At 48.2% G+C, this 25114-nt stretch overlaps 1 protein-coding gene across 3 annotated transcripts in view; it reads left to right on the plus strand.

Annotated features, from left to right (window-relative positions):
* CDK7 (cyclin dependent kinase 7) overlaps positions 1-24210 on the plus strand; it is a 633476-nt gene extending 609266 nt beyond the window's left edge. For all 3 annotated transcript variants that reach the window (XM_069627397.1, XM_069627399.1, XM_069627398.1), the window contains one exon: positions 23947-24210. In XM_069627397.1, coding sequence (XP_069483498.1) covers positions 23947-23975 — 29 coding nt within the window. In that variant the 3' untranslated portion in view covers positions 23976-24210. The remainder of the gene's footprint in view (positions 1-23946) is intronic.
* Positions 24211-25114: the final 904 nt, after the last annotated feature.

Raw genomic sequence — 25114 nt, forward strand, 5'->3', positions numbered from 1 at the left:
CCTATAATTACGAAGATTCTAAGCTACCGCGACAGAGACTCACTCCTTTGCCTGTACCCCGACAAGAAGGAACTAATGCTGGGATCCCAAATAATCTGAATATTCCCCGACATATCCATCCCTGTACAGTTGGAACGTTGCCAATTTATCTGAGTTAAAAAGATGCTTTGTCAGAGGACTATACAATATGATATGCTGTTCCTGGCTCGGCTGAACAACTTTGAGGCAAATCATATTTCTTCACGGTCCCTACCCAAGCTGTAAAATTCATTGAGACGCAAATTCCAATACCAGATCCCCTTGAGGACCCTGCTGAGTGAGCTAAACAACCCTATGTATATATTGTACTTGAAAATTATCCTAGGCCCTTCGCTGTGAAATGAGCAGATAGCAACTACTGTAAGTTAAAGCCACCTTGACATTCTTTACTACTGGATGAAATATCCCCTCTGGATATACGCTGTGCGGCAACAGCACTCCTATTTGCAGTTGCTTGTGTGTAACATATTGTGTTTTCCCTTTAAGCCCTGTTGGCATGAGGGGACGTTTTTGGGGATGAGAGGGCGGTATGTACACACTTCAGGGTTGGGGGTGGGGGTGGAAAAAAAGGTACTGGGTCCAAGTTTGGCCCAGGATACTACCACAGCGCCGGTTGCGCTAGTTTAATGGTAAACTGGGTAGAAACATTTGAAAACCTGCGACTGGGCTCAGAGGTACACAGGAAGCAGACTGCGAAAGCAGTGACACTGAAACTACACATGGGAGCAATCACGATCCATTAAAAAGGGAACGGCACAACCAGTGAAGATTTTAAGCTGGAATTTTCGGGGACTGGGGAACTTCACTAAATCATGTAAAATAACATCATATGCCCATAGGCAAAAGGCTAATCTACTATTCCCCCCAAGAAACTCATGCCAAAGAAAACACCACAATATAAAATTCAGGGGGTCATGATAATTGTCCACAAATCCCTGAAATTTGTTGCGAAGCATACCCACGTTGATCCAGAGGGGAGATTTATCGTAGTGCATGGCGTCCTGGAAGGCCTGGACCTTATACGCGTAAATACCTACTGCCCCAATACTGACTCACTGGAATTCTTCGAACGTTTAAATGACACCCTTGCCGGCTACTTCGGCCTACCTCTAATATGGGGGGGGGAGTGGATATGAACCTAATTCTTGATTGCACTCTGTAGACAGGTCCAACAAAGCCCCCCGTCCCCAAACTCGTGCAGCTCGCCAGCTATTATCAGTCATGCAAGCACTCACTCGGACGCATGGCGTACCACACACCCGTTATCAAGAGAATACCCTTTCTACTCTTCGGCACATGACATGTCGTCCTGGTCCCAGAATATCTCTTCCTTATCTCCGCCTCACTAATGGGGAAGGTGCTGGAGGTAGAGATCAGACCACGCACCCTATCTGACCACTCCTCGTTTCGCTAACCTGAAGCCAAAGGCGGGCCTGTCCAATTGCTCTTGGAGGTTGAAGTCCATGGTATTGCGGGATGTGGTGTTCAGAGCGGACATCAAATCCGACATTTACATGTCGAGAGAGGCGGGAGTACTTACCTTGACGTCTCCGAAAGGACACTCAAAAATCTCAAACAAGAACACTCTCGGACCTCCGACCCAGCGTTGCTGACTGAAATCCACTCAGAACTAGAGCGGTTTGAAGCCCACGCTTTGAGGGAAACCCAATACTACTCCCACCCTGTCGCGGCCAAGAAGTAAGGTGAAGACGATAGACCGGGGAGGACTCTGGTGAGGGTGATCCGCACCGAGCGTGGTAAAGACCAGGTGGACTGTATCCTAGATATGGATGGCAACAATTAGTGGTCCGATGCAGATGTAGCGCTATTCCGCAGCTTTTATCATATGCTGTACACTGCACCAAAATCAAGTGATAAACACGCCATTCACATACTCCTCCAGAACATCATAAGTGCTCAGACCAGGGATGACCTGGAATCTCCCGACTGCCTAGAGGAAATTGTAGCAGTTATCTCCTTCCTGCCCAAAAGCAAGGCCCAGGGCCCTGACGGCCGAGTTCTACCAGGAATACGCTGCTACAGTATGTCCGATTCTGCTGCTGGTTTGGGAGGAATCCCTCCACCTCTGCATCCTACCAGAGTTGCTGAGGGAGGCCCTAATTACAGTAATGCTAAAACCAGACAAACCCAGCAACGAATGTGGCTTGTACAGACTCCCGTCCCTCATTAACGGTGATACCAAAATCTACGCGAAAGATTTGGCTAACCGTCTCCTCCCGCTGATGCCTCACCTGGTACACCCCGATCAGGCCGTGTTCATCCCCGGCAGGTCTACCAGTCTCAACATCAGATGGCTATTTAATATAATGGGCCAAATAGACCCCAGAGCATAAGCAGTGGCGGTTACTGTAGATGCCCAAAAGGCATTCGACATGGTTGCCTGGGAATACCTTTTCGCAACACTGGTAAGGATGGGGTTTGGCCCCAACATGCTGAGCTATATTAAACTTTTATACGCACAACTACTAGCCATGGTCCTTGTTAATGCTTTCACGTCCACAACTTTTCAGCTTGAGCGGGGCACCAGACAGGGTTGCCCTTTCTCCCCCATCCTCTTTGCCCTGGCCTTCGAGGTAATGGCGGAATACATCAGAGAAATTGACACTGGGGAATCCGGGTGGCCGGCCCCCCTGAGATAATTTCCCTGTACGCTGATGATGTAATATTATAAGTCACAGACCCCTCGACCAACTTGACACCAATACTTGAAGGCATCACACGTATAGGGGAACTCTTGGGCTTCATGATCAACTTCACGAAATCCGGGATATTCCACCTCACAGATGCTACCTTGGACTGCAACGGAATTACCTCCCTACAGTGTTTCCCATGCCACATCAAATACCTTGGGGTGCTGGTGTCACGCTCCCACCCAGCCCTCCTAAAAGACAATTACGCCTCACTTAGAGTATATACAGAGACCAAAAAGAATAAATGTAAGACCCTCCCGCTCTCTCCAGCTGCAAAACTATTGCTAATCAAAACGACAATACTCCCCAAGATGCTAAATACCTTTTCTAATGTCCCAATTTGGCCTGTAAAACAATACTTCGCCAAAATGCATGGACTACTCGCGCAGTTCCTAAGGCATTCCGGAGCGGTCTGCGAAAAATGGGTTGAGATGACTTACCCCTTATGACAAGGGGGTTTCACTGCTCTGAACCTAGAACTATACTGGATAGCTGCCCAAGCGCAGTTCGCTACATTCTAGTACCCCATGACATCACCACCCCACACTCCCCTGCATGTAAAATTAGAGACACTGGCCACAGCAGACTCCGACCTAAAAACACTTGTACTAGACCAACACTACAAAGACGACTGCCCCTTTGACCCGGACTCTTCCACATTGCGCGCGTGGGGCTCCTTTTTCACTTATACAGGAACGGATAAGCCTTCCTATCGGTGGCTTCCCCTATGGAAATTCCCTGACCTACTTTCCACATGGGACAAGGCAATACAGACGAAGTGGGAACGACTGGGATACAGGACCATGGCAGATCTCTCTCCTGAGAGCAAATTCGTCACCCGCTCCACTTGGAAACCGGGTCACGAAAGTACGGGGGTGGACCACCTTCAATACTACAGGTTACGTGCAGCCATATCAGCCAAAAGGCCCTCGTACCCATCTGATCCCCCCCTGAAACCGCATGTCTGGCCTACATTGCAAATTCGGGACACATTCTCACCACACTGTATAAGACACTGCTGGACACTACCTCACCCCCCACATCGCGTCCCGTGAACTGGGCGCCGAAATCACGGATGACCAATGGGCCTGCATGTGTAGGCACACCAAGAAGGTCTCGCTAAACTTTCGATTCAAATTCATACAATTCAAATTACTGAATAGGCTCTATTACACACCTGCCAGGCTATCCAAAATGACCCACACCCCCAGGGCTGCCCTAGATACCACCACACTCCTTCTGCCCACCTAAACATGTTCTGGTCATGCCCTCAGTTGAGAGATTACTGGAACCAAATCACGGACACAGTATCCGTAGTATTGTCCATCCCACTTGAACGGAACCCCCTTGGAATACTCTTTGGCATCTGGCCGACTATTCATAGAAAAACTCACCATGCATTTGTGTAGATAGCATGCATTATTGCCAAGAGAGCTATCCTACTCAAATGAAATAACCCCATCCCCCCTGTGAAAGAATGGCTGGTCGCACTCACATTGGCCCAGGAATGCGAAGACCTATAGATCTCCACCCTCCTATCCAGACCCTGAGATGTATGGGTGGCCTTCCGATCTCATCTTTGTGAGTTTGGGGACCCGAACTGATCTGAAGAGTACCATCTCCACCAAATATGTCATGTAATATTTGTGTGTGGTTTATGCAATGTATCAACCCTTGTTGAAGGAACTATGTAAACTAAAATGTATACTACTGTTCGATATTCCCGTTGCTCTGTACCTGTTTTGCCAGCAATAAATAAAGATTTTTAAAAAGCAAGATACAGATTGCATTAATCGTTTTTTATGGACTTTCAGACTTTCTTTTACTTCAATTTGCTGTCACAAGAGAATTCGAGTTGTTAAAAGACAGAGTGACCACAGTCCATTAGCCCTGCAATTGTCATCCATATTTATGGGGGCCTCGAGGGAAATGGTGGATCCACCAGCTGTTGGGTTGGCTATTGGTGGGCATGCAAGGCGTCTAATAAAATGGCTCAAAAAATGGATTTGGAGGTGACCATCCCAGCGATATATAATTCCATAGTCCCGATTTTTACAAATGTATTTGCTTCCCAGGATGTGGATGGTGAAGATACCATCGATACCCACACCGATTTAATGAATATGGTGACAGAGTTCTTTTTCAAACCATCAAAGAGCAACGCTATCCGTAAAAATCTCTATGATGGCCATTCCCATAGTGCAAAAACCATTCTTATAAGGCATGCAAAATTGGTGAGCATAGAAGGGGTGTGACCCTTACGTGAAGCACATAAGAATTATGCCCGGGTCGTAAAATCTAGGAAATCCAATTTCCGGAATTAACTTTGGGACTCGTTTCTTATTGCAATAATAAATTGAGATACAAAAGCGTTCTGGGAGTTGGTGAGTAAGGGGCGCCCCGCAGAGCAGAACTTAATTCAGGGGGGGAGCAATACTCAGGGAGACCTGCCAGCTCACTTTGAAAGCCTGTACAAGGAGAATAGAGACTTGGAGGCAACCCACCAGGTTGCCTCAAGCCTTGATCAAGATGATCCCTACTTAACCCTCAGAGAGGCTTAGGTCAAACTGGCACTGGAGATTCAAAAGAAAGGAAAAGCACCAGGTACGGACATCACTCCAGTTGACTTTTTTGCCAACTAACCATTAATCTGAATACCATATTTGACCAGACTTTTTAATGCAGTCTTGCTGCTCAGGCGAGCCCCAACCTCATGGATCCAGGCTGTCATTGTGCACGTCTTCAAGAAGGGGGGATAGAACCCATCTGGCCAACTACAGGCCGATCTCCCTTCTTGATGCCTGGGGTAAGATCTTTGCTAAAGCCGTATTGGGCCACTTGGAAGCTTGGGTCGGTGAGGTCGGTCCCTCGAATCATCTCCAGGTAGGTTTCCAAAAGGGTATCGGAACAATGTACCAGTGCCTGAGGCTACGATTGTCTGATAATGTTTCCTTGGGTAAATATTCCTATTTATACCATCTGTATAAACCTTAAGACGGCATTTAACATGGTTCCTAGGGCAAGACTATGGTCAATTCTGTTGCCTCTGTGTATACCCATTAACTTATTAAACACCGTTATTTAGGTTTTATTTATTTCATTTATAAAGTGCACAATGAGCCCAGGGGCATTGTGGCGCTCTTAAAGTTATTCCTTACAGGCAGACAGTCAAATTGCAATACGTCGGTAGTGTGGGTGTAAAGCAATATACCTTGTGATACCCATCACTGTTGCTTAGATTGGTTACATACGTTTGTTCAATCGTATTGCGATGTTCAGCTAGTGCAAGAGTACAACATGAATGTTCATAAAGGCCTTCCGTAAAGATCATTGCGGTCCATTGTATTCGAACAGCCATGTTTTGGGGGCTTTGCAGAATATCCAGTAGGAACGTTCGGCTCTCAGGGTGAGTGGCAGGGAGTTCTACTGTTTGGCTGCATGGAAAGAGAAGCTGGCACCTCCTGCTTTGGCGCAACTGATTTTAGGTTGTTTGAGTCGGTTAATATGTAGGGTTCTTGTGAGTCTGGTGGAGCGGGCTCTTAAAATGTTCTGGGAGAGATAGGGGTGCTGTGTTGGAGAGGCATTTATGGGTAATGGCCAGGGTTTTAAATGGCACATGCTCCTTGATGGACAGCCAGTGAGCGGCTTTCTTGGCAGTCGAGATGTGATCCCTTTTTGGGATGTTTAGGGCTGCTTGTAGCACATTATTTTGAGTAATTCGCAGCTTCTGGGTGTTTTTATTGGAGCTGCCAGCGAAAAGGGCATTGCAGTAGTCTAACCTTGGGCCTATAACTGCTCTGGCGATGGTGAGGCAACTGTCAGTGGACAGGAAGGGTTTGGCCGCGTTCAGTAGCTTGGTCACACAGGCTGCGGAGGTAGCAATGGCGTTAACCTGACGAGACAATGAGAGGGTGGCATCCTGGTACATCCCTAGGGTCTTGACTGAGGGCGAGATGGGGATCCGGATGTCATCAAGCTCTTTTAGTACTGCGGGGGGGGCCCAACCAGTAGGATTTACTTTTTATCTCTGTTTAGACAGAGGCAGTTATTGGATGGCAGCTAAGCCGCTTTCAGGGTCTGAGTCTATTGCATAATTGCCTGTGAGTGGGTGTCATCGGCATAGTTGGTGTAGGCTATGCCAATTGAGTCCAAGATGTCAGAGAAGTTTAGTGAATATGTTGTGTAGAGTAGGGGAGATGCAGGAGCTTCCGGAACCCCAAAGGAGATGGGGGGGGGGTTGGGGAAGCACTTGCATGCTCTGAGAACAATCTCATGACCCTTTATTCTAGGAAGGAGACAATCCATTTGGTTGCTTTTTGCGAGAAGGAGGCAGCGGAGGTGAGGTGGTGACACAGAATTGTATGGTCTATCAAGTCAAAGGCGGCTGACGGGCCCAGAAGGAGCAGGGCCGGCTTTTCGTTCTCCCTGATCTCAACCATCTGGTTTTTCAAGTCCAGCAGGACGGATTTGGTGCAGGGGCGGAATCTGGATTGGCGAAGGCTCAGTATGTGGTAGGTTTCTAGGAATTGTTGAACCTGTAGGTAGGAGGTGGGGGCGGGGGCTATGGGGTCCAGTGAGGTTTTCTTTGTGGTGGGGGAAGTACCCATGCTTCCTTGAGGTGGGTACCAGGCCTGTGCTGAAGGAGGTGTTTGTATAGGCAGTGAAGAAAGGTATAAGGACTTCTGAGCAGTCCTTGATGATCGTGGCGGCACAGACCTCCCCTTTGCATTTATAGGGTTTTTTAGGTTTTTCACGATAGAGAGTACTTCTGATTCCGTGACCTCCTTGGAATGGAACCGTAGGTCATCAGAGGTTATAGGGTTAGTGGCATCGGCTGAGGTTGTATCATGAAGGGGCGAGATCAGTCTGCTTTGATTTGAGAGAATTTTTTCAGTTAGCATTTCTATTTTGTCCAGCATTGTGGTGTGGATGTTGGAGCACCAGCCTTCATCCTTAGTAATGAGGGGGGGTCACCGGGGTCTCAAGTTCTCTAAAGATGGAGAAGGTCTCCCTGGTGTCGGATTTCGCATTGGAAATACTCAGGTAGAAGGCGGAGGGTTTGGCCGCAATACTTGCCTGTTTGGACTTGTTGGATGTCTTAGTCAGTTCCAATCTCGGAGTGTCGGAGGGGGTTCTTTGCCAGGTAGATTTTGCCAACCGGTTTTTGTTCCGCAGTTCGAGTGGGTCTGTGGCATGTGTGACAGATTTGGCTTGTGATATTACATCAGGCAATGGGGCAAGGGTACGATGTGGCATGGGTGGGGCTTTGTCAGGAAGATTAAATATTGATATGGGGGTTCGCAAGTGCTGTGTCCTGGCCCCATACTTTTTAAAAAAAAAATGAATTTGTTTAACGGTATAATTGCCGATCTCCTGACTCCCCCATTGATGCCCCCGTACTGGCGCAAGATAGGACTCCAGTTTTGATGTTTGCTGATGACAGTGCCTTTATCGCTGACACCTGGGGGACTACGCTGCCAGCTGGAAATGTTTTCAGGATTTTGTACTAAAAATGGCCTGAAAATTAATATCCAAAAGACCGACGCCATGGTCCTTGGAGGAATTGAGGGGGTGGGGGAAGAAGCACTACAAACTTGACCTAACATCGGACATAGCACAAATTGTGCAGGTCAAGACCTATGATTATTTAGGCATAAGAGTAAGTAAATGAAAACTGTATGGGGGGAGCAGACTATTGAAGGAGGGATTGACTTTGACTAGATATAGTAGCGTAATAGCCAGCTTTGCTAAGGAATATGGGGGTGGGGCAGCTTGTGTGGCATTGTAGGCTTATAAGGGCCAGGCACAGCAAGCTGCTGTTTATGGTGCAGAGCTATGGGGGTGGTGTAATGTTACCCATGTCTATGTAATTGAAAACCGCTTTCTGAAAAACGTATTGGGTTTATTCACCAGCACTCAAAATATTCAGATCTTACTTGAGCTGGATTTGCAATCCATTGAAAAAGCCTGTAGGGTAAAACCGGTTTTATACTGGTTAAGGTTGTGGAACAGGGTGAACTTACCCAAATACTGGGAGACAGTGCAGGATGTAATGGCACAGGAAGGAGGATTGGGCCTCCCATGGCTATTATACTTAAGAAAGGAATTTCAATTTCTTGGCCTTTCTGTATCTCTGGGCTCACCCAGCAACCATTAATGTAAATTCAAAGGTTTGTGTACACCGTGCCCTTGGGGAAGAAAGAATATTAGAAATTGAAAGGAGGCTGTTTGTATCATCCCAAATCAGCACTTACTGTGCTATGAAGAAGAAGCGAAGAAGATTACTTGGACTCCATGTATCCCAAGGCGATCGGATCCCTTTTTCGTTAAGGTACGCATGGGTATACTACCTTTTGGCATTTGTGAAGTCGAGTTGGAACATCAAATTTAGCCCTCACAGCCCCTTATGCTCAGGGCTTGGGGAAGACATAGTTAATTTATTACCCCTCTGCCCTATTAATGCTGACATTAGAAAAATATCATTAAAACCTCTTTTCATACAAAACCAGGTCACTACCATTGCTGGTGCTATAATGTGTTGCCTTGCCACTTTTACCAGAGGGTAGTTCTTGATTAGGGCCCAGCGAAGCAATACAAAAGTGTGTGAGCTAGTTGCATAATGTAAGCAATGCCTCGCCCTTTTTATCATGTATCTATAAGAATCTAAATGTTTAATTTTGATCAAATTGGCTTTACTTATAGAATATTAATTTTAAAAAAATGTGTTGCTTAGAATTTTGGTTGGTCTGTGAATGAGCCTTACTAACTGTTAGGTGGATTCCTATAATAAGAATGGATAATCATCCCTTGATTCTCCTGGTTTTATTAGGGCTGTACAAAGGTTCTCTAGGAGAGGAGCAGTTGGCTCCTTCAGTTAAACGAAGTGTATCTTTTTTTTTTAAATTCATGTTTTAGCAACAAGGTTAAAATTACCAACTTAACATCTACCCAAACCCGCTCCCAAACCCACAACAACAGGTGCTGATACATGCGCAGGTGTTGTGCATTCGTAGACCGAATAACGGGTACATGAAACTTGGTTGTGCATGTGAAAGCTGGTTAGATCACATTTGCTATGCAGGTTACAATTCAATAAGAAACAGAGATGAGGTAAATAATGAGAAGGGGAAAGCATCGCCTCAGTGGGGTAGCAATACAATAACTGTGAACAGTGTCCCATGATCACCCAGTAGCTGGCCATTCATGGTAGCACCTCAGGGACCCCTCATGGTGCGGCTGGGTCGGGGTTACTGAGAGTGTATGCCCTAAATGGTCCCCAGTAATCGATTGGCCTAGTCCCGGGTATGAGATAAGCAGAATATGATAATTCCCAGCTTTCACAAACTTCCAACGTATGGAACCATTCCTTCACCACAGGGGGTCTTGCCCTCCAGGTTTTAGCTATTACCGCTCTGGCCACCACTGATGCCATAGCCAAATGTTTCCTTTCCATTTGAACAAGAATATCAAAAAGTGCAAGTAACAAAGCTACCGGGGAGTCCTGTGGACAATCTGGAACCATTTTGCCCATAGTTTCATACACTACCTCCCAGAAGGATTGTAGACACCTGCAGTTCCAAACCATATGCATATAATCTGCGGGGTCGTAGTTACAGCGTGGGCATGAAGCCAGTCTCTCAGGATAATAATTATGTAGTTGTGCAGGGGAGTGATAGGATTAAAGTAGGAACTTAAACTGTATAAGCCAAAACTTGGAGTTCAGAGATATCTTCTGTGTCATTCTACAAATCATCTACCATTGGGACTCCAACAGAGGTATAGACAACACTCTGTCCCATCGAGCCCTATACAATGTTTGGGGGGGTAGGGCTAAGTACTGTTTCGAGAGGATGCAAGGTCGTCCTCAAAGATTTAAGAACGCCACCCTCCCTGGAAATGCAACATCCCCTTATGAAGACTTTGAAGGCCTCCAAGACCGTTCTATAATCGGGGGCGAGCCAGTATTTATCCAAAAATATTCTAAAATATCGCACTGGATTCCTACTCGGAACACTGTCCTTGGGCAAAACTGCAACTGTGGGGTGTTTCTTATTTGGAATAGAGATAACTGCCCGTATCAGGGAGTGATCAGAGAGTGTATGTGGCAGAATACTAGTACACAGGGTAGTGCCGGCCAGGGGTACAGTCAACATAATGTAGTTTATCCTGGAGGCACTACCATGAACACCAGAATAAAACTCTAACTCCTTCATAGTAGGGTGCATGTGTCTCCATATATCTGCAAGCCCTAACGATACGGCTATATCACCCCAGCCAGTAACCACTCTAGGTAGTGTTTGTGTTTTTGATGACCGATTCAGGTCTAAGGACATCGCTAAATTAAAGTCCCCAGCCCACACAACTTTGTGTGCAGGGAATGTATGAATCATAGCTGCACAGTCCTGAACGAATTCAGGTGAGTCAACATTAGGAGCATATACGTTAATAAAAAGAATCATCACCCCAAAGCACTCACCAGCAAGGAAGATGTAATGGCCCTCCAAATCACATATTTTGTCATGCAACCGAAAGTTCAGGGACTGATGTATATATGTCGCAACTCCGCTAACTTGCGATGAGTAGGGGGACCCGTATCTTCACCCCCCAGCCCTTAGCCATAGGGAGTGGTCCGTCCCGGGAAGGTGTCTCTTGTAAACACTGAAAGTTAACGTCTTGTTTTACTGTTGGTGACCCCCTGGATGTTCCAGGACATTAACTTAAGGGATTTGCCTGCCATAGTCGTGTAGATATAGAAACATTAATAAGGTACACCGGCAGGGCCAGTGCATCCTGTGGTATTACCTTCTGAGAGAGGTGGCACGCCCATACGCCATATATTACTGCAGCACAAGACGATGTTTATGTAAGCACCTTAACCCCAAATCAACACCCTTCCCCACCATCCACCCACGCCAGAAACACCAACATACTGGCAAACTGCCCACCTCAAGTAAACTAAAACCCATAAAGAACTAGACGCAGTGACTGTGCCAATGGGGTACTAGCAGTGGCTGTTCAGCTTGGGGGGGCCAGCAACAGAACACAGTGGGCCTCATTACGAGGTAGGCGGCCACGGAATGAACGGTGCCTGTAAGGTACCGGCACCGTTCATTCCGGGCCGCCCTATTATGAGGTCTGCATTGGGTTCCGCTCTGGAACGCCTTGTCAGTCCAGGTGTCCTTAGCGGGACCCGCTAGCAGACCAGGATGCTAACAACGGGCCCGTCATTAACTGGCTCGTTGTTAGCATCCTCCCCATTCCCATTGAGCCCCATGGGGGCTCAAATGGGAATGGGGATGTACCGGGTCAGAGTCCCGTGAAAGGGATTTACCGGGCCCTCCAATGTCGGAATGGCCTGGTAAGTCCCCTTTTGCGGGACCCTGACCCTGTACACGGTATGGGGGTAGCCATGCCGCTAAAAGCTAAATGGCTACCTCCATACTCGTAATGAGGCCCAATGTGTCTCTCACGGATCAGAGGAACCCTTGTCAGGGTCTAAAGTGTAGGCAGAAGGCCTGGAGCACTGTGCAGGATAACGGCGCGGATCCGTAACCATCTGAAAACAGGGGAAACCATCAGACCTGAACATAGGTCTCGTACGGGGACACGTTTGAGTCAGCAGTTAGGGTCCATCTGTGGTTCGGCAGGCTCTGCCCAGTATATGCAGGGTTGGTGGAAAACCAAGTCTTGTCATTGTGGACCACACAGAGCTGAGCTTAGGGAATAGCATGGCATATCGCAATTTTATTTTTCCTGAGCTTGGTTTTAACGGCCTGGAACGACTTCCTGCACCTGTGGGCTGAAGTCCGGAACAATCTTACCTTCGAGCCAAACCGCAATTCACCCTTGCCCCTTGCAGCCCTGAGAAGGGTGTCCCTGTAATTGAGTATTCTTGCAATGATAGTTCCATCAGACGCACCAGGGGGCGGCCTTGGGGACGAGGGAGCAGTGTGCCCTCTCAACTAGAAACCTATTCGACATCAGAGGGTGCTCGAGTATGTCCAAGAGTTTTTCCACAAACACTTCCATGTTTTTGGTGTGCATGGTTTTAGGAGCCCCCACAATGCGGATGTTGTTTCTATGCGACTTCCTTTCCAGGTCGTAATTTCTGGCCTCGACTTGCCTCACAGATTGCTGTAGGGTCATCACCTCTCTCTGCAGGGATGCCACTCTGTCTTCGATATCACCAATGCGCTGCTCTCCCCCCGTCACGCGGCTACACAGCTGGTCTATTTGAATGTCTGAGGTTTCAACCTTTCACGTTAGCATATCAATCTTGGAGCCTAGACTGTCTGTGCTGTTTTTCAAGGTGAGCAAAGTTTAATTCAGGGTGGTCACCTCAATGGCGGTGGAAGTGGATGCTGGAGGGCATTTTGGGGGGGGGTGTGCTGATCTTGGCAGGCAAATTGGTCCATCTTTGCCTGACTTTTATTATTCCCCATCTCAGAGTAGGCGGTAGTCAGCAGGGGAAGCCTGGGAGCAGGGGGGTCAGCTAGGAGGACCCCCGCCTGGGTGTCAGTGATCTGGTCAGGCTGGGGGGAGCAGCCACTTCCCAGCACCACCCGCAACAGTACACAACACTGCCATCTCTGAAGCAGGCACAAGAATGAACAGGTGGGAGCCGGGGGCCTGGGCTGCTAAGGATGATGTAGATTAGGGAGAGTATACTGGGTACTGTCCCAGCACCTTACAGTATGTATCCAGGGCATAGCTAGATGGTGCAAAACACTATGGGCAAATGTCCACTTGTGCCCCCACACGGAGCATCACCGAGGGTCGCAGGCAGCCTAAAGGGAGTTACTCTCACACAAGGTCAGGGGGAAGCTGCGGAGTACAATGTGGGGGAGGCTGTGGTACAGGTAAGGACTTCTGGAGCACAGCTAGGACAGGAGCAGGCCCCGCAACAGTAAGCAGGCAGTGGGACGAGAGCGTCATATCCCTAACACCTCCACTAGGCCAGGCAGAGCAGCCGCAGGAAGCTGGGAACTTCCAATGGGCGGCCTGATGTGGGGGGAGGGGTGGACGACACCCCCAGGGCACTCGAGCCACAAAAAAATACTCATGCGCTTCGGGGGGTCGACAGATGATTCTCCCTCTGCTGGTGCGAGTCTCCATCCCCGTGGTGGATCAGATACCCCTATGGAGGCGCAGAGCCGAGGTGGGGGCTGCAGGCATTTAAATTGTTTCAACGTCACTGAAATAAGCTCTAAAAGGGTTCAGGCAGTGCAGCTCGTTTAAGCGGTCCCGATACTGTTGTTCCCTTTGATCACGGCTGTGATAGAGAAGGATGATGGAGGATATATATGGTTGCCGGTCCGAGCCTTCTCAGGCAGCAGCAATCTTACAGCTGTGCAACTGCGCCCCACTCTCGGCTCCTTCAGTTAAATTATTATTCACCTTAAGCACATTGGCTCTTTCTGAGGTTTGTTGTTTAATAATTCCCTTGCGGGGAATGGGAAATTGTGTTCATTTTTTTCTTATTTCTGTAAATCCATGTGACTGGTTTTGATTTGATTACTCCTTGTGTTTTTATGTTTGTTTTGAGATGTTATCCTGCTTTTATGTTGTGCTGGCTTTTATGGTAGATATATCAAAATAAAACGGAAATGATGATGATGGCTTTTGACCATTGTGATGGAGGCAGCAGATAACATCCCTGAGGGTGAGTTAAGTTAAGGTTTCTTTAACCTGATCAATGACGGGAAGGAAGCTTCATGTCAATCCCTACAATCGGGTATGGACACAGCTGACTGGGTGGGTAGATGCATGTAATCCAGCAAAGTGGCTAGGCGTTTTGCATGGCTAGGAAATTCAGGATTTGCACCGGATGTTCAGGCCAGGCTGCTAGACCTGCCTTTTGACGGGTCAAATTTATTTGGCCCTAAAGAGGATGACCGTATGGAAAAGCTACAAGCGTACAAGTCTGCAGCAAAATTGCTGGCTGCGGCAATACAGCAACAGTAGGCACCAGCCCTCTAAATAATGTGCGCATGGGGCCTTTTTACGAACAAACAACTTGGCAATCAAGCCCTTTAAATGATATCTTGCGTACAACTTACGCAGGCTATTTATGGCCGCACCATCATAAATCATGGAGTTCACTGGTGACAGCCTGACCAGCAGCTTGCAAATCCACTCTTAACTTTAGCAATACACACAGTTCCTTGAAAGAAGCAACTGGGATGAATCCCTGTCTGTTTATTTTAACACACTCCTCTGTTAATAATTCCAAAAAAGTACTTTGAGTAATCTAAAGGGGAATTTGTGTTTGGTTCACTTTGCTCAACTGCCTGCATTTTGTAGGTTACAGTGTTATCATGAACATGCTTTTCACACTGCTTTAGAACCCATGTAATATTGTGTAAAATGAAAATTGTCTTAAACTAGCGCCGCATTATTGGGTCATTTTCCTCTGCTTTAATCCACTTTATTGAGGCAGTGCAGTTGCAGCAGCATGGGCATTTCATACGTTGTTTTATTTTCATCACAGAAGCACATCAATTGCATTTAATGGCTTGGGGTTCTTGATGTCTTGAGAGCCTCCCAGCAAGTAGTTGTTTGGCATTTGTGAGAAGGAAAAGCTTTTGGTGTTCTATACCAAGATGGGTTTTATTTTTAGTCTTAAGATTGCATGTGTTCAGTTGTTGTCTTGGAGAGCACGGACTAGCTGGGCATGTGATCTGAACTTTACTTTGGAGGGGATTGGGTCCTCAGACGTATTCCATATCTATGACAGGCAATGTCCACAGCTGTGCTGCTTCGGAAAATCTTTGGCGTCTGCGTCCTGCGTCGATGACATCGATGCGCTGTCCCCGAGGACCTCCTCCAACGGCCGACGTCACCCGATGTGATAAGTAGGACGCACGACGCCCATAGCCTCAGTTCCGTTTTTTCCGCGAACGTGTTTGCTTCGTGAATCTCGGCACGCCTCGACTCGGAGTTTGCTGTTTTCAATTCTCGGTTCGTTGAAACTGTTCGGTTTTTTGTGAAGACCTGTTCATGGCGATGTCTACTTCATCTTCGACCCCGCGTCTGGGCTTCAAGAAATGCGGGGACTGTGGGTCCAAGATGTCGGTCACGGACTCGCACGACGCCTGCCTCTGGTGCCTCGGGGAGGCCCACGATACGGACGACTGTGTCGACTGCCAGTCGCTCACGGCAAAGGCCTTGCGGGAACGCAAGAAGAAGGTGTCGGTAGGCCGGGTGTCTAAGCCCCGGAAGTCGAGGTCTGCGGGGCTTTCGCCGGATGACTCGAGGGGCGACTCTCCGCGTCATCGACGGAAGTCCAGTGGGTCTCCTTCCAGGAGTCGGTCTCGCCACTCCTCTGCCTCTTCGAGGCATTCCCGGAAGCGCTGGCATCGGTCGCCTTCCCTGTCCTCTTCCGAGGACTCCGCCCGTCGGCGGGTCGCTTATCCCTCCATGCAAGCGACACCGGAGGAATGGGCTTCCTTCGGGAAGCAGATGCTAGTGATTCTTGAATCGCAGGGCACCGGTCTGTCCGCGCCTCCGAGTGGGGTCGGCCGGCACCGGTCGAGAGACACCGCTCGTACGCCTTCGGGCTCGGTGGTCGGCACGGCTCGCGGGATAGATCCTATTACGGTTCCAGGTGAGCTTATCTCGGGCCATAGCCAGTTTGATGACCTTAGGCAGTCACTGCATGATGCCAGTGGACTGGACACCTCTCCGGAGGTGGAGTTTTGTAGGCCGGAGCCTGGCACGCATGCCGATTCTTCGTATCGGCGCCTTATGTCTCGGGTCACCGAATACTTGGGTTGGTCAGCTCCCCCAGGGGAGTTCGTTCAGGATGATCTCACAGACATCCTTGATCTCGGTTCCCCCACTGACCTGGTTTTGCCGTTTCATATGGCTCTGCAGAGAAGGGTGGCGGCGGCTTGGACTGCTCCGGAGAGTCTCCCGGCAGTGGGCAAGTCTTTGTCGCGAAAATACTTTCCAGCCAGTAGCGACCCCTGCTACTTGTCCAGGCACCCCACTCCGGAGAGTTTGGTGGTGCAGGCGGCTACGGCCCCGGCAAAGCAGGCGTCGTATCCTACCATCCCTCCAGATAGGGACGACAAATGTTTTGACGGCTCAGCGAAGAAAGTGTTTTCTTCAGGGGGTATGGCGCTTCAGGCGGCCAACTCCATATGTGCCTTGTCCCGTTTCACACACACTCTGTGGAACTGTGTTGCATTAGCGGCTGAACATATTCCTGAAGGGGACGAACGGGATGGTTTCCTTGCTATGGTTCAGGATGGCAAGGATGCCATGTGTAAGGCCGTTCAGTCGGGTTTGGACATGGCAGATTGTGTCAGCCAGTCCATGGCGGTGAGCACCGTAATGCGCAGGTTTGCGTGGTTGCGGTAGTCTGAGTTCGCTCCTGATGTGCAGTCCCGGCTCCTCAACATGCCCTTTGACGGTGAACACCTTTTTGGCAGCAAGGCTGACGAGAGCCTTGAGAGGCTTCAGACCTCCAAAGCTGCAGCAAAGTCGTTGGGTGCTGCAGTTCGCCAACCTCCGCCTTTTCGTCCTAAGGGACAGCAATGGAGGGGAGGTTCCTTTCGCTATTACTCGTCCTTCAGTAAAGCGAGGGCAGCTAGCAGTCAAAGAGGCCATCGTAAGAGTGCCAGAGGTGGAAACAAACATACTCGAGGTGCCAAGGCCGCTCGGGCAGTTGCCTCTTTGCCCTCAGGCAACGCCGCAGCCGCTACCACTCAGTCATGAGGCCAGGTCCCATGGTTCGCCAGTTGGGGGAAGGCTGGCGCAGCATCTTGTAGAGCGGCAAGCCATTACTTTGGATGTGTGGGTTCTGGAGATCATAACCCACGGCTACTGTCTTCCTTTTCGACAGAGGCCTCACGACAATCCCCCAGGAACCTCTCTTTGAAGAGTCCGGATCCGCTCCTTGCACAGGAAATTCAAGCCCTGCTGGAGAAAGGCGCCATAGAACTGGTGCATGTAGCGGAGAGGAACAAGGGATGGTATTGCCCTTATTTTTTGATTTCAAAGAAAGGCTGGGGATTGAGACCCATCATGGACTTGCACGGTTTGAACAAACTCCTCAGGAAGGACAAGTTCAAGATGGTGACTCTTTCTCAAGTCCTCCAGGCCCTTCAACTTCAGGACTGGTTGGTGTCTCTCGACCTCAAAGATGCTTACTTCCATGTGCCCATCCATCCCAAGCACAAGAAGTACCTGAGGTTCGCGGTTGGCGACTCGCACTTTCAGTTTCGGGTCCTGCCGTTCGGATTGATCTCCGCCCCGAGGGTTTTCACCAAGCTCATGGTGGTGGTGGCAGCGCATCTCAGGAAAGGGGGGATTCACGTCTACCCCTACCTGGACGATTGGTTGATTAGGGGGAGCTCTCCCGAGCAAGTCCTGGATCATCTGTCCGTCACCTGCCACTCCCTTCACAGGCTGGGCTTCTCCCTCAATTTAAAGAAGTCCCATTTGACACCAATGCAGCGGCTCCAGTACATCGGAGCAGTGCTCGACATGTCCCTGGGGCAGTGTTTTCCTCCTCAGGTGAGGGCTCTAAACATTCAGCAGATGGTGAACAAGTTTCAATTTGCCCAGGATCTCCCAGCGTCCGAGTTCTTGAGACTGCTCGGCCTCATGGCATCCTGCATTCTTCTGGTGCCAGAGGCTCGTCTGCGGATGAGATCTTTGCAGTGGGCACTCAAGCTCCAGTGGTCTGTTCTCCGGCAGGCTGTCGGACCCTGTTCAGGTGCTGTCCTCGGTAGCTCGGGACCTTCTGTGGTGGGCCGTCGAAGGAAATCTGATGAAGGGGGCCCCATTTTGGCTGCCCTGGCCGGAGGTGACGATCGTGACGGACGCGTCCCTCACGGGATGGGGAGCTCATGCCAACGGGTTGAGAGTCAGCGGTCGTTGGTCTCCGTCGGAGTCCAGACTCCATATCCATCTGTTGGAGCTGAGGGCCGTCAGGCTAGCCCTGAAGGCTTTTCTACCGACTGTGCGTGGAAAGAGTGTCCTGATTCTAACGGACAACACGGTGGCCATGCACTACCTCAACAAAAAGGGGGGGCAGGGTCACTTCCGCTGTGCATGGAGGCGATGCAGCTCGAGTTCTGGGCCATCCAGCAGGAAGTTTCGATCTCGGCTGTACATCTGGCCGGAGACGACAACGAGACGGCGGATGCTCTGAGCAGGCAGAGCACGATCTCTCACGAGTGGGAGCTGGCTCAGGAGATTCTCCTGGAGATCTTCGCCCTTTGGGGGATCCCTCAAGTAGATCTCTTCACCTCCAGTGTCAACCGGAAGTGCGAGAGGTTTTGCTTGCGGGACTTTCCTCCAAGAGGAGCCTTAGGAGACGCGTTCGTGGTGGAGTGGTCATTCCCACTGCTGTACGCATTTCCTCCAGTCCCCGTCATCCCGCAAGTACTCCGGAGGTTATGGAGGTTCGGTTCCTGGATGATCCTCATTGCTCCGGCGTGGGCCCGGAGGACGTGGTATCCGGACCTTCTAGACTTGTCCATCTGCCCTCCACGTCGTCTTCCCTACCGAGACGATCTGCTCTCACGGGAGGGGGGGTCAGGTTCTCCATCCAGAGGTCAGATCCCTCAATCTTCACGCTTGGCTTCTGAAAGGTTGAGGTATAAGGATTGGGACCTCCCTGAAGACGTGATGGAGGTGTTGCTCTTGGCCAGGCAGCCGGCAACAAAGTCTCTGTACCGTTGCTGTTGGAGAAAGTTCTGCGACTGGTGCAGAGTTCAGAATGTGTGGATCCTTTTGAATGTGACATTCCAATGGTTCTGTCTTTTTTGCTTTCTTTGGCCCACATGGGCTTGCAAGTGGGGTCCATTAAAGGTTACCTGGCTGCGCTGTCCATATTTAAGCGCTCGTCTGAAGAGTGTTCCTATTTTAGGATTCCTTTAATTTCGCAGTTTTTGAAAGGGCTCACTAATGTGTTCCCTCCGTCACCTTTTCTGGTGCCAGGTTGGGATTTGAACCTTGTTAAGTTTCTTATGGGTGCTCCATTTGAGCCTTTACATTCTTGCCCTTTGAGGCTGTTGACTTTGAAAACTGTGTTTTTGGTTGCGGTTACCTCCGCTCGCAGAATGAGTGAGTTACAGGCACTTTCAGTTAAGCCACCCTTCACTGTGTTTAATAAGGACAGGGTTGTCCTTAGAGTTCGTCCTTCTTTTCTTCCGAAGGTGGTTTCGGAATTTAATTTGAGCCAGAAGGTGGTTGTTCCAGCGTTCTATCCTCCTCCACAGCCTGGTAAGGAAGAGGAGAGGCTCCATAGGCTTGATCCTAGGAGAGCGTTGAGCTTTTATATTTCGCGCATGTCCCGGGTCCGAGTGGACGATCAACTTTTCATTGGTTACGCTGGAAAGCGTTTGGGCCAAGCTGTGACGAAACGGACTTTGTCTCGTTGGATTATTTTAGCTATCTCCGAGTGTTACCGCTTGGCGGGTAAGGATCCTCCGGCTGGCTTACGGGCCCATTCTACCAGGGGAGTGGCTGCGTCTACTGCCCTGCAGAGAGGAGTTCCTATTCGTCACATCTGTGATGCAGCCACCTGGGCTTCAGTACATACTTTTGTATGTCACTACTCCCTCGATTCCTTCAGAGGGCAAGATCTGGCCTTTGGCAAGGCAGTTCTCTATTCCGCAATTTGATTGGGCATGGTAAATTTGTATTCTAAATTCTTTCCCACCTCCTTGCTTGGTACTGCTTTGGGAGTCTGTCATAGATATGGAATACATCGGAGGACCCAATCCCCTCGAAGAACAAGTTACTTTCTTACCTGGTAACGTTCTTTCGATGGGATGGTCAAATTCAATATGGCCACTCTTTTGCAGGTCCTCTAGCCCTTCAGATCCTTGATTGCATGGTGTCACTCGATCTTCAGGACATTTAATTTCACGTGCCTATACATCCAAGCACAGAAGGTACTGCGATTCATGATTGGCAGTACTCATTATGAGTTTTGATTGGTACCTTTTGGGCTTACCTCCGCACTGATGTTGTTCACCAAGTTGATTGATGGTGGTGGTGTCAGCAAGTCGGAGGAGAGAGGGGATTCCCTTACCTAGATGATTGGCAGATCAGGGCACATTCTATGGGACAGGCTCTGGAACATCTCAGCAGCACCTACCAGTTCTTCAAAAACTGGGATTCTCCCTCAACTTGAAGTCTCAAATGCCTCAGTTTATTGTGGCGGTCCTGGACTCCTCTTCGGGGTAGGGCTTTTCCTCCCGAGTTAATGGCTCAACATATCCCACCGATGGTTATGAGATTTCAGAATGCCCAATATCTGCCGACCTTCAACTTTCTAAGGTTTCTGGGTTTCATGGCATTCTACATTTCCTGGTGCCGGAGACCCAACAAAGGATGAGATCACTTCAGTGGGCTCTCAGACCCGAATGGTCTCAGTACTCAGGCAGGGTGATGGACCTTGTTCAAGTCTCAAGCAGGGTAGCACAGGACCTTCTTTGGTGGCCATAAAGAGAACTTGATGGCTGGAGAACCTTTTTGGCAACCATGACCATAGATCATTGTAGTCCCGGATACCCACCTCATGGGCTGGGCCACACACAAGAGAGATTGGACAATGAGCGGACTATGTTCCCCAGTGGAATGAAGACTGCATATAAACCTGTTACAGCTGAGGTCGATCAGACTGCCGCTGATGGACATCCTGCCTTCCATTCAAGGGAAGACCATCCTGATAATGACTGTGAACACAGTGGGCATGCGTTACTTCAACACGAGGTGGTGTAGGGTCACTACCACTGTGCAAGGAGGCAATACAGCTCTGGTTATGGGCGTTACAAAACGGGATCTCCTTGTCAGCAATTCATTTAGCCGGAGTGGAGAATAAGATGCGGACACTCCGAGCAGGCAGGGCTTGATCTCCCATGAGTGGGAGCTGGCTAAGGCGGATCGGTTTGTGTCCAGTTCCAACAGGAAATGCAATCTGTTCTGCTCCAGGGAATTTCCCCAGAGAGGAGCGCTGGAGGATGTGATCGCAGTGGGTTGGGATTTTGCTCTCCTATGTGCTTGCCCACCATTTCCCATCATCCCTCCAATCCTAAGGAGGTTGAGGACGTTTGGGAAATCCATTATCCTAATTGCACCAGATTGGGCCAGGAGAACATGGTACCCGGACCTCTGAACATGTCAATCTGCCCTATATTTCACCTTCCTCAGAGTGGATCTACTCTCACAAAAGGGTGGGGCGGTCTTCTCCACCCAGGCATCAGGAAACTGAACCTGCACACCTCATTTCTGAAAGGCTAAGGTACAGAGATTGGGATTTCCCAGGTGACGTTATGGGGGTGTTGCTTTCGGCTGGAAGATCAGCAACAAAGGCCCTATACCACTGCTGTAGAGCATAGGATATAGACCCTTGTACATGTCATACAACAATGGTCCTTTCTTTCATGCTCTACCTGGCCCACACAGGGTTTACAGGGTGGCTAATGTCAAAGGAGACTTACCTGCGCTCTCAATCTTCAGGCGCATGTCAGATCGAGGTCCATACTTAAATTTGCCATTTGTGATTCTGTTTTTGAAAGGTTTAAGTAACACTTTTGCACCCAGCTCTTTTCTGGTTCCAGCCTGGGACTTGCATCTAGTTCATATTCCTGTTGGGGTCTCCCTTTAATCCACTTCATTCCTGTCCACTAAGACTTCTGATTGGAAGACAATATTTTTTGTGTCACTTCCACTCGTAGGCTTAGCGAACTGCAAACCCTGTCCTGTAAACCACCATTTGCAGCCAGGAGAAGGTAGTCCTGAGGGTTCGCCCTTCCTTCTTCCCAAAGTGGTATCTGAATTGCACTTCTCTCGAAGGATTACATTACCAGAATACTACCCTGCAACCAACCCTTTGAAAGGAGAGGAGAGATTGCACATACTGGAGCCAAAAAGGGCGATCAGTTTTTACATTGAAAGAGCAAATAATTTCAGACAAGACGATAAATTGTTCATTGGTACACTGGCCACAAACATGGTAGAGCAGTAGCCAGACAAACATTATCAAGATGGATAATACTATGCATTTCAGAATGCTAGTCCTCCACGGTAAAGGAAGCCCCCTGAAAGATTAAGAGCCAATTCCACCAGGGGAGTGGCCACCACACCGGCACTGCAAAGAGGAATACCAGTGGAGGACATTGGCAAGCTGCAACTTGGTTGTCCCTTCATACATTTTCAAAGCATTACTGCCTAGTCACACTGTCGGTTCAGGGTGCTCATTTTGGAAGCGTGGTCCTTCAGAACATCACAGGATAGAAATTCATGAGTCTGCTTTCCTGACACCATCATAAGCACTCCTTTGGGAGTCTACATAATGAGGAATTTGTGGGAGGACACAATCAATTAGAAGAACAAATTACTTATCACAGATAATGATAATGTTCTTTCTGAAGGATGTCCTCCCTGTACCTCTCTGACTAGACCAATCTCATTTTTTCTCTTTCGATGTCTGCAAAACATTTGCGTTGCTTTCACCAAAGCAGCTGAGCACAGGGGAAAAAGAAAAACTAGAAACTGAGGCAATGTTTAGCGGTTCAAGCAGACGCAGCTATAGAGAGCATCGAGGGATCTCAGTGCTGAAGTCGCCCAACATCCCCTGCTGTCAACTTTATTTTCAGACATGCTAAAGCAGGAAGCAATATCTAAGATGAGGAATCTGTGGGAGGAACATCCCTCAGAAAGAACATTTAACAGGGATAAGTAATTTGTTCTTTTACCTTTACAATACTGCTTCAGATTATCATGTCCATTTCCTACTTTATGTTGGGAATATTTGGCTTTTTTAAGAGAGTAAATGTAGCTGTTGCCCTGCATATATGTAGAACTGCCCATTGGTGCACAAAGTTAGCCTTTTTCATTTAGATGGAATATGACCAAGTGCCCGTCGGGGTGTTGGGATACACTTAAAGAATAGCCTATTGTATCTTGGTGTCTCTTTTTGCTGCCCCTTGCACACATCCTCCAACTGTCGAGACAATTGTTGTACTTTACCTACACTGGTTGACTTTTGGTTCTCAATGGGTAATATTTAGTAAACCGTTATTATGTTTCCTAATTATGGGGATATTTAATGCAGTGTATGTGAAACTTTATCTGTGCCGGAGAGGTTATATTGCAACTGCCTCAAACTGTTTTTTCTCCTTAATTTACACTATACCCGAATACTAAATGGATAATTCTTTTCTCTTTTTAGGAGGACCATCCAAAAAATTAATATTTTGACCAGTTTGTTGACTCTAAGAACAATTTACCTTTGCTGCTGCTTGCTGGACTGTGTGACCAGGAAGAAACTATGATGTAATGCAATTATTTAATGTCAATTGAATTTTGATAACCCGAGTATCCTTGTAATATATTATGCATCATATATATTTATATATATATATGTAAAACTTAAATTAATCCTTGAGTTTTTGTATCAGATTCTTTTTAAATAAAAATACGTCTTTATTTCTTACATTTTTTATTTCAACATTTTGTCCTATTCATTAAAAGTAGTCTATTGTTTTGTACATCACAGGTATTTTTCTGCATAAACAAAACAAGCATTTAACATCTGTTTTTCCAAAGTCCTGGAAGGTAATGTACCTTGGTAGGGCATGAAGAGCCCCCATGTATTGCAACAAAGAGCTACATAAACGTGATACATGGAAAGCGTAAACGGAAGCCACCGTCGGGTAGGAATGGGCTCCAGGGTATTTGACAGAATTGAAACCTCTGCAACCTAATCCTCATCAGTCTGCCAATGGTATTTTTAGTGTTCATGGGGTTGTAAATATCAATTGACGATAGAAAAAAATTGCTTACGGTAGAACATTAACGTGGCTTGTACGGATGAGCATCCTTATGTCAGAATGTTCTCTTCAAAGCCACTCTGCACACGTATGCTTTCTTCCATTTGCGCCATAAACTCGTCTATTAATCGATTTTATGTGGTTTCATCCACCTCATTCACCTCGACTACCTTTAGTAGACTGCTGCAGGTTGTATAGGTTTTACACACTTTTTTAAAATCTATTTGGTTTCATACCCACCTCTCTATCGCACCCCGCCTCTAACCTCACGCGCTCCATAATCATGCACGGCCATGTATATTTTTTTGAGAGGATTGACATACTTTGAATAGACTGCCATCTAGTGGTTAGTACAGAGTATTGCATCTCGAAATGCAAAAAAGGGGCATCGACAGTGGCATACCTTAGCACTATCCTAATCTACGGGTACACATGATCGCTCACGCCACGGCTCATTTTCATTCATTTGTATGGCAGAGAGGAGAGGCAGAACACAACTTTAGTTTCCTCCCTTCCTTTCCGCCATACAAATGCGTCAGGATTTGCACCGGCATGTCGAACGCTTTC

This window comes from Ambystoma mexicanum, chromosome 6p (genome assembly GCF_040938575.1).
Source record: "Ambystoma mexicanum isolate Mex_15411 chromosome 6p, UKY_AmexF1_1, whole genome shotgun sequence".
NCBI lineage: Eukaryota > Metazoa > Chordata > Amphibia > Caudata > Ambystomatidae > Ambystoma > Ambystoma mexicanum.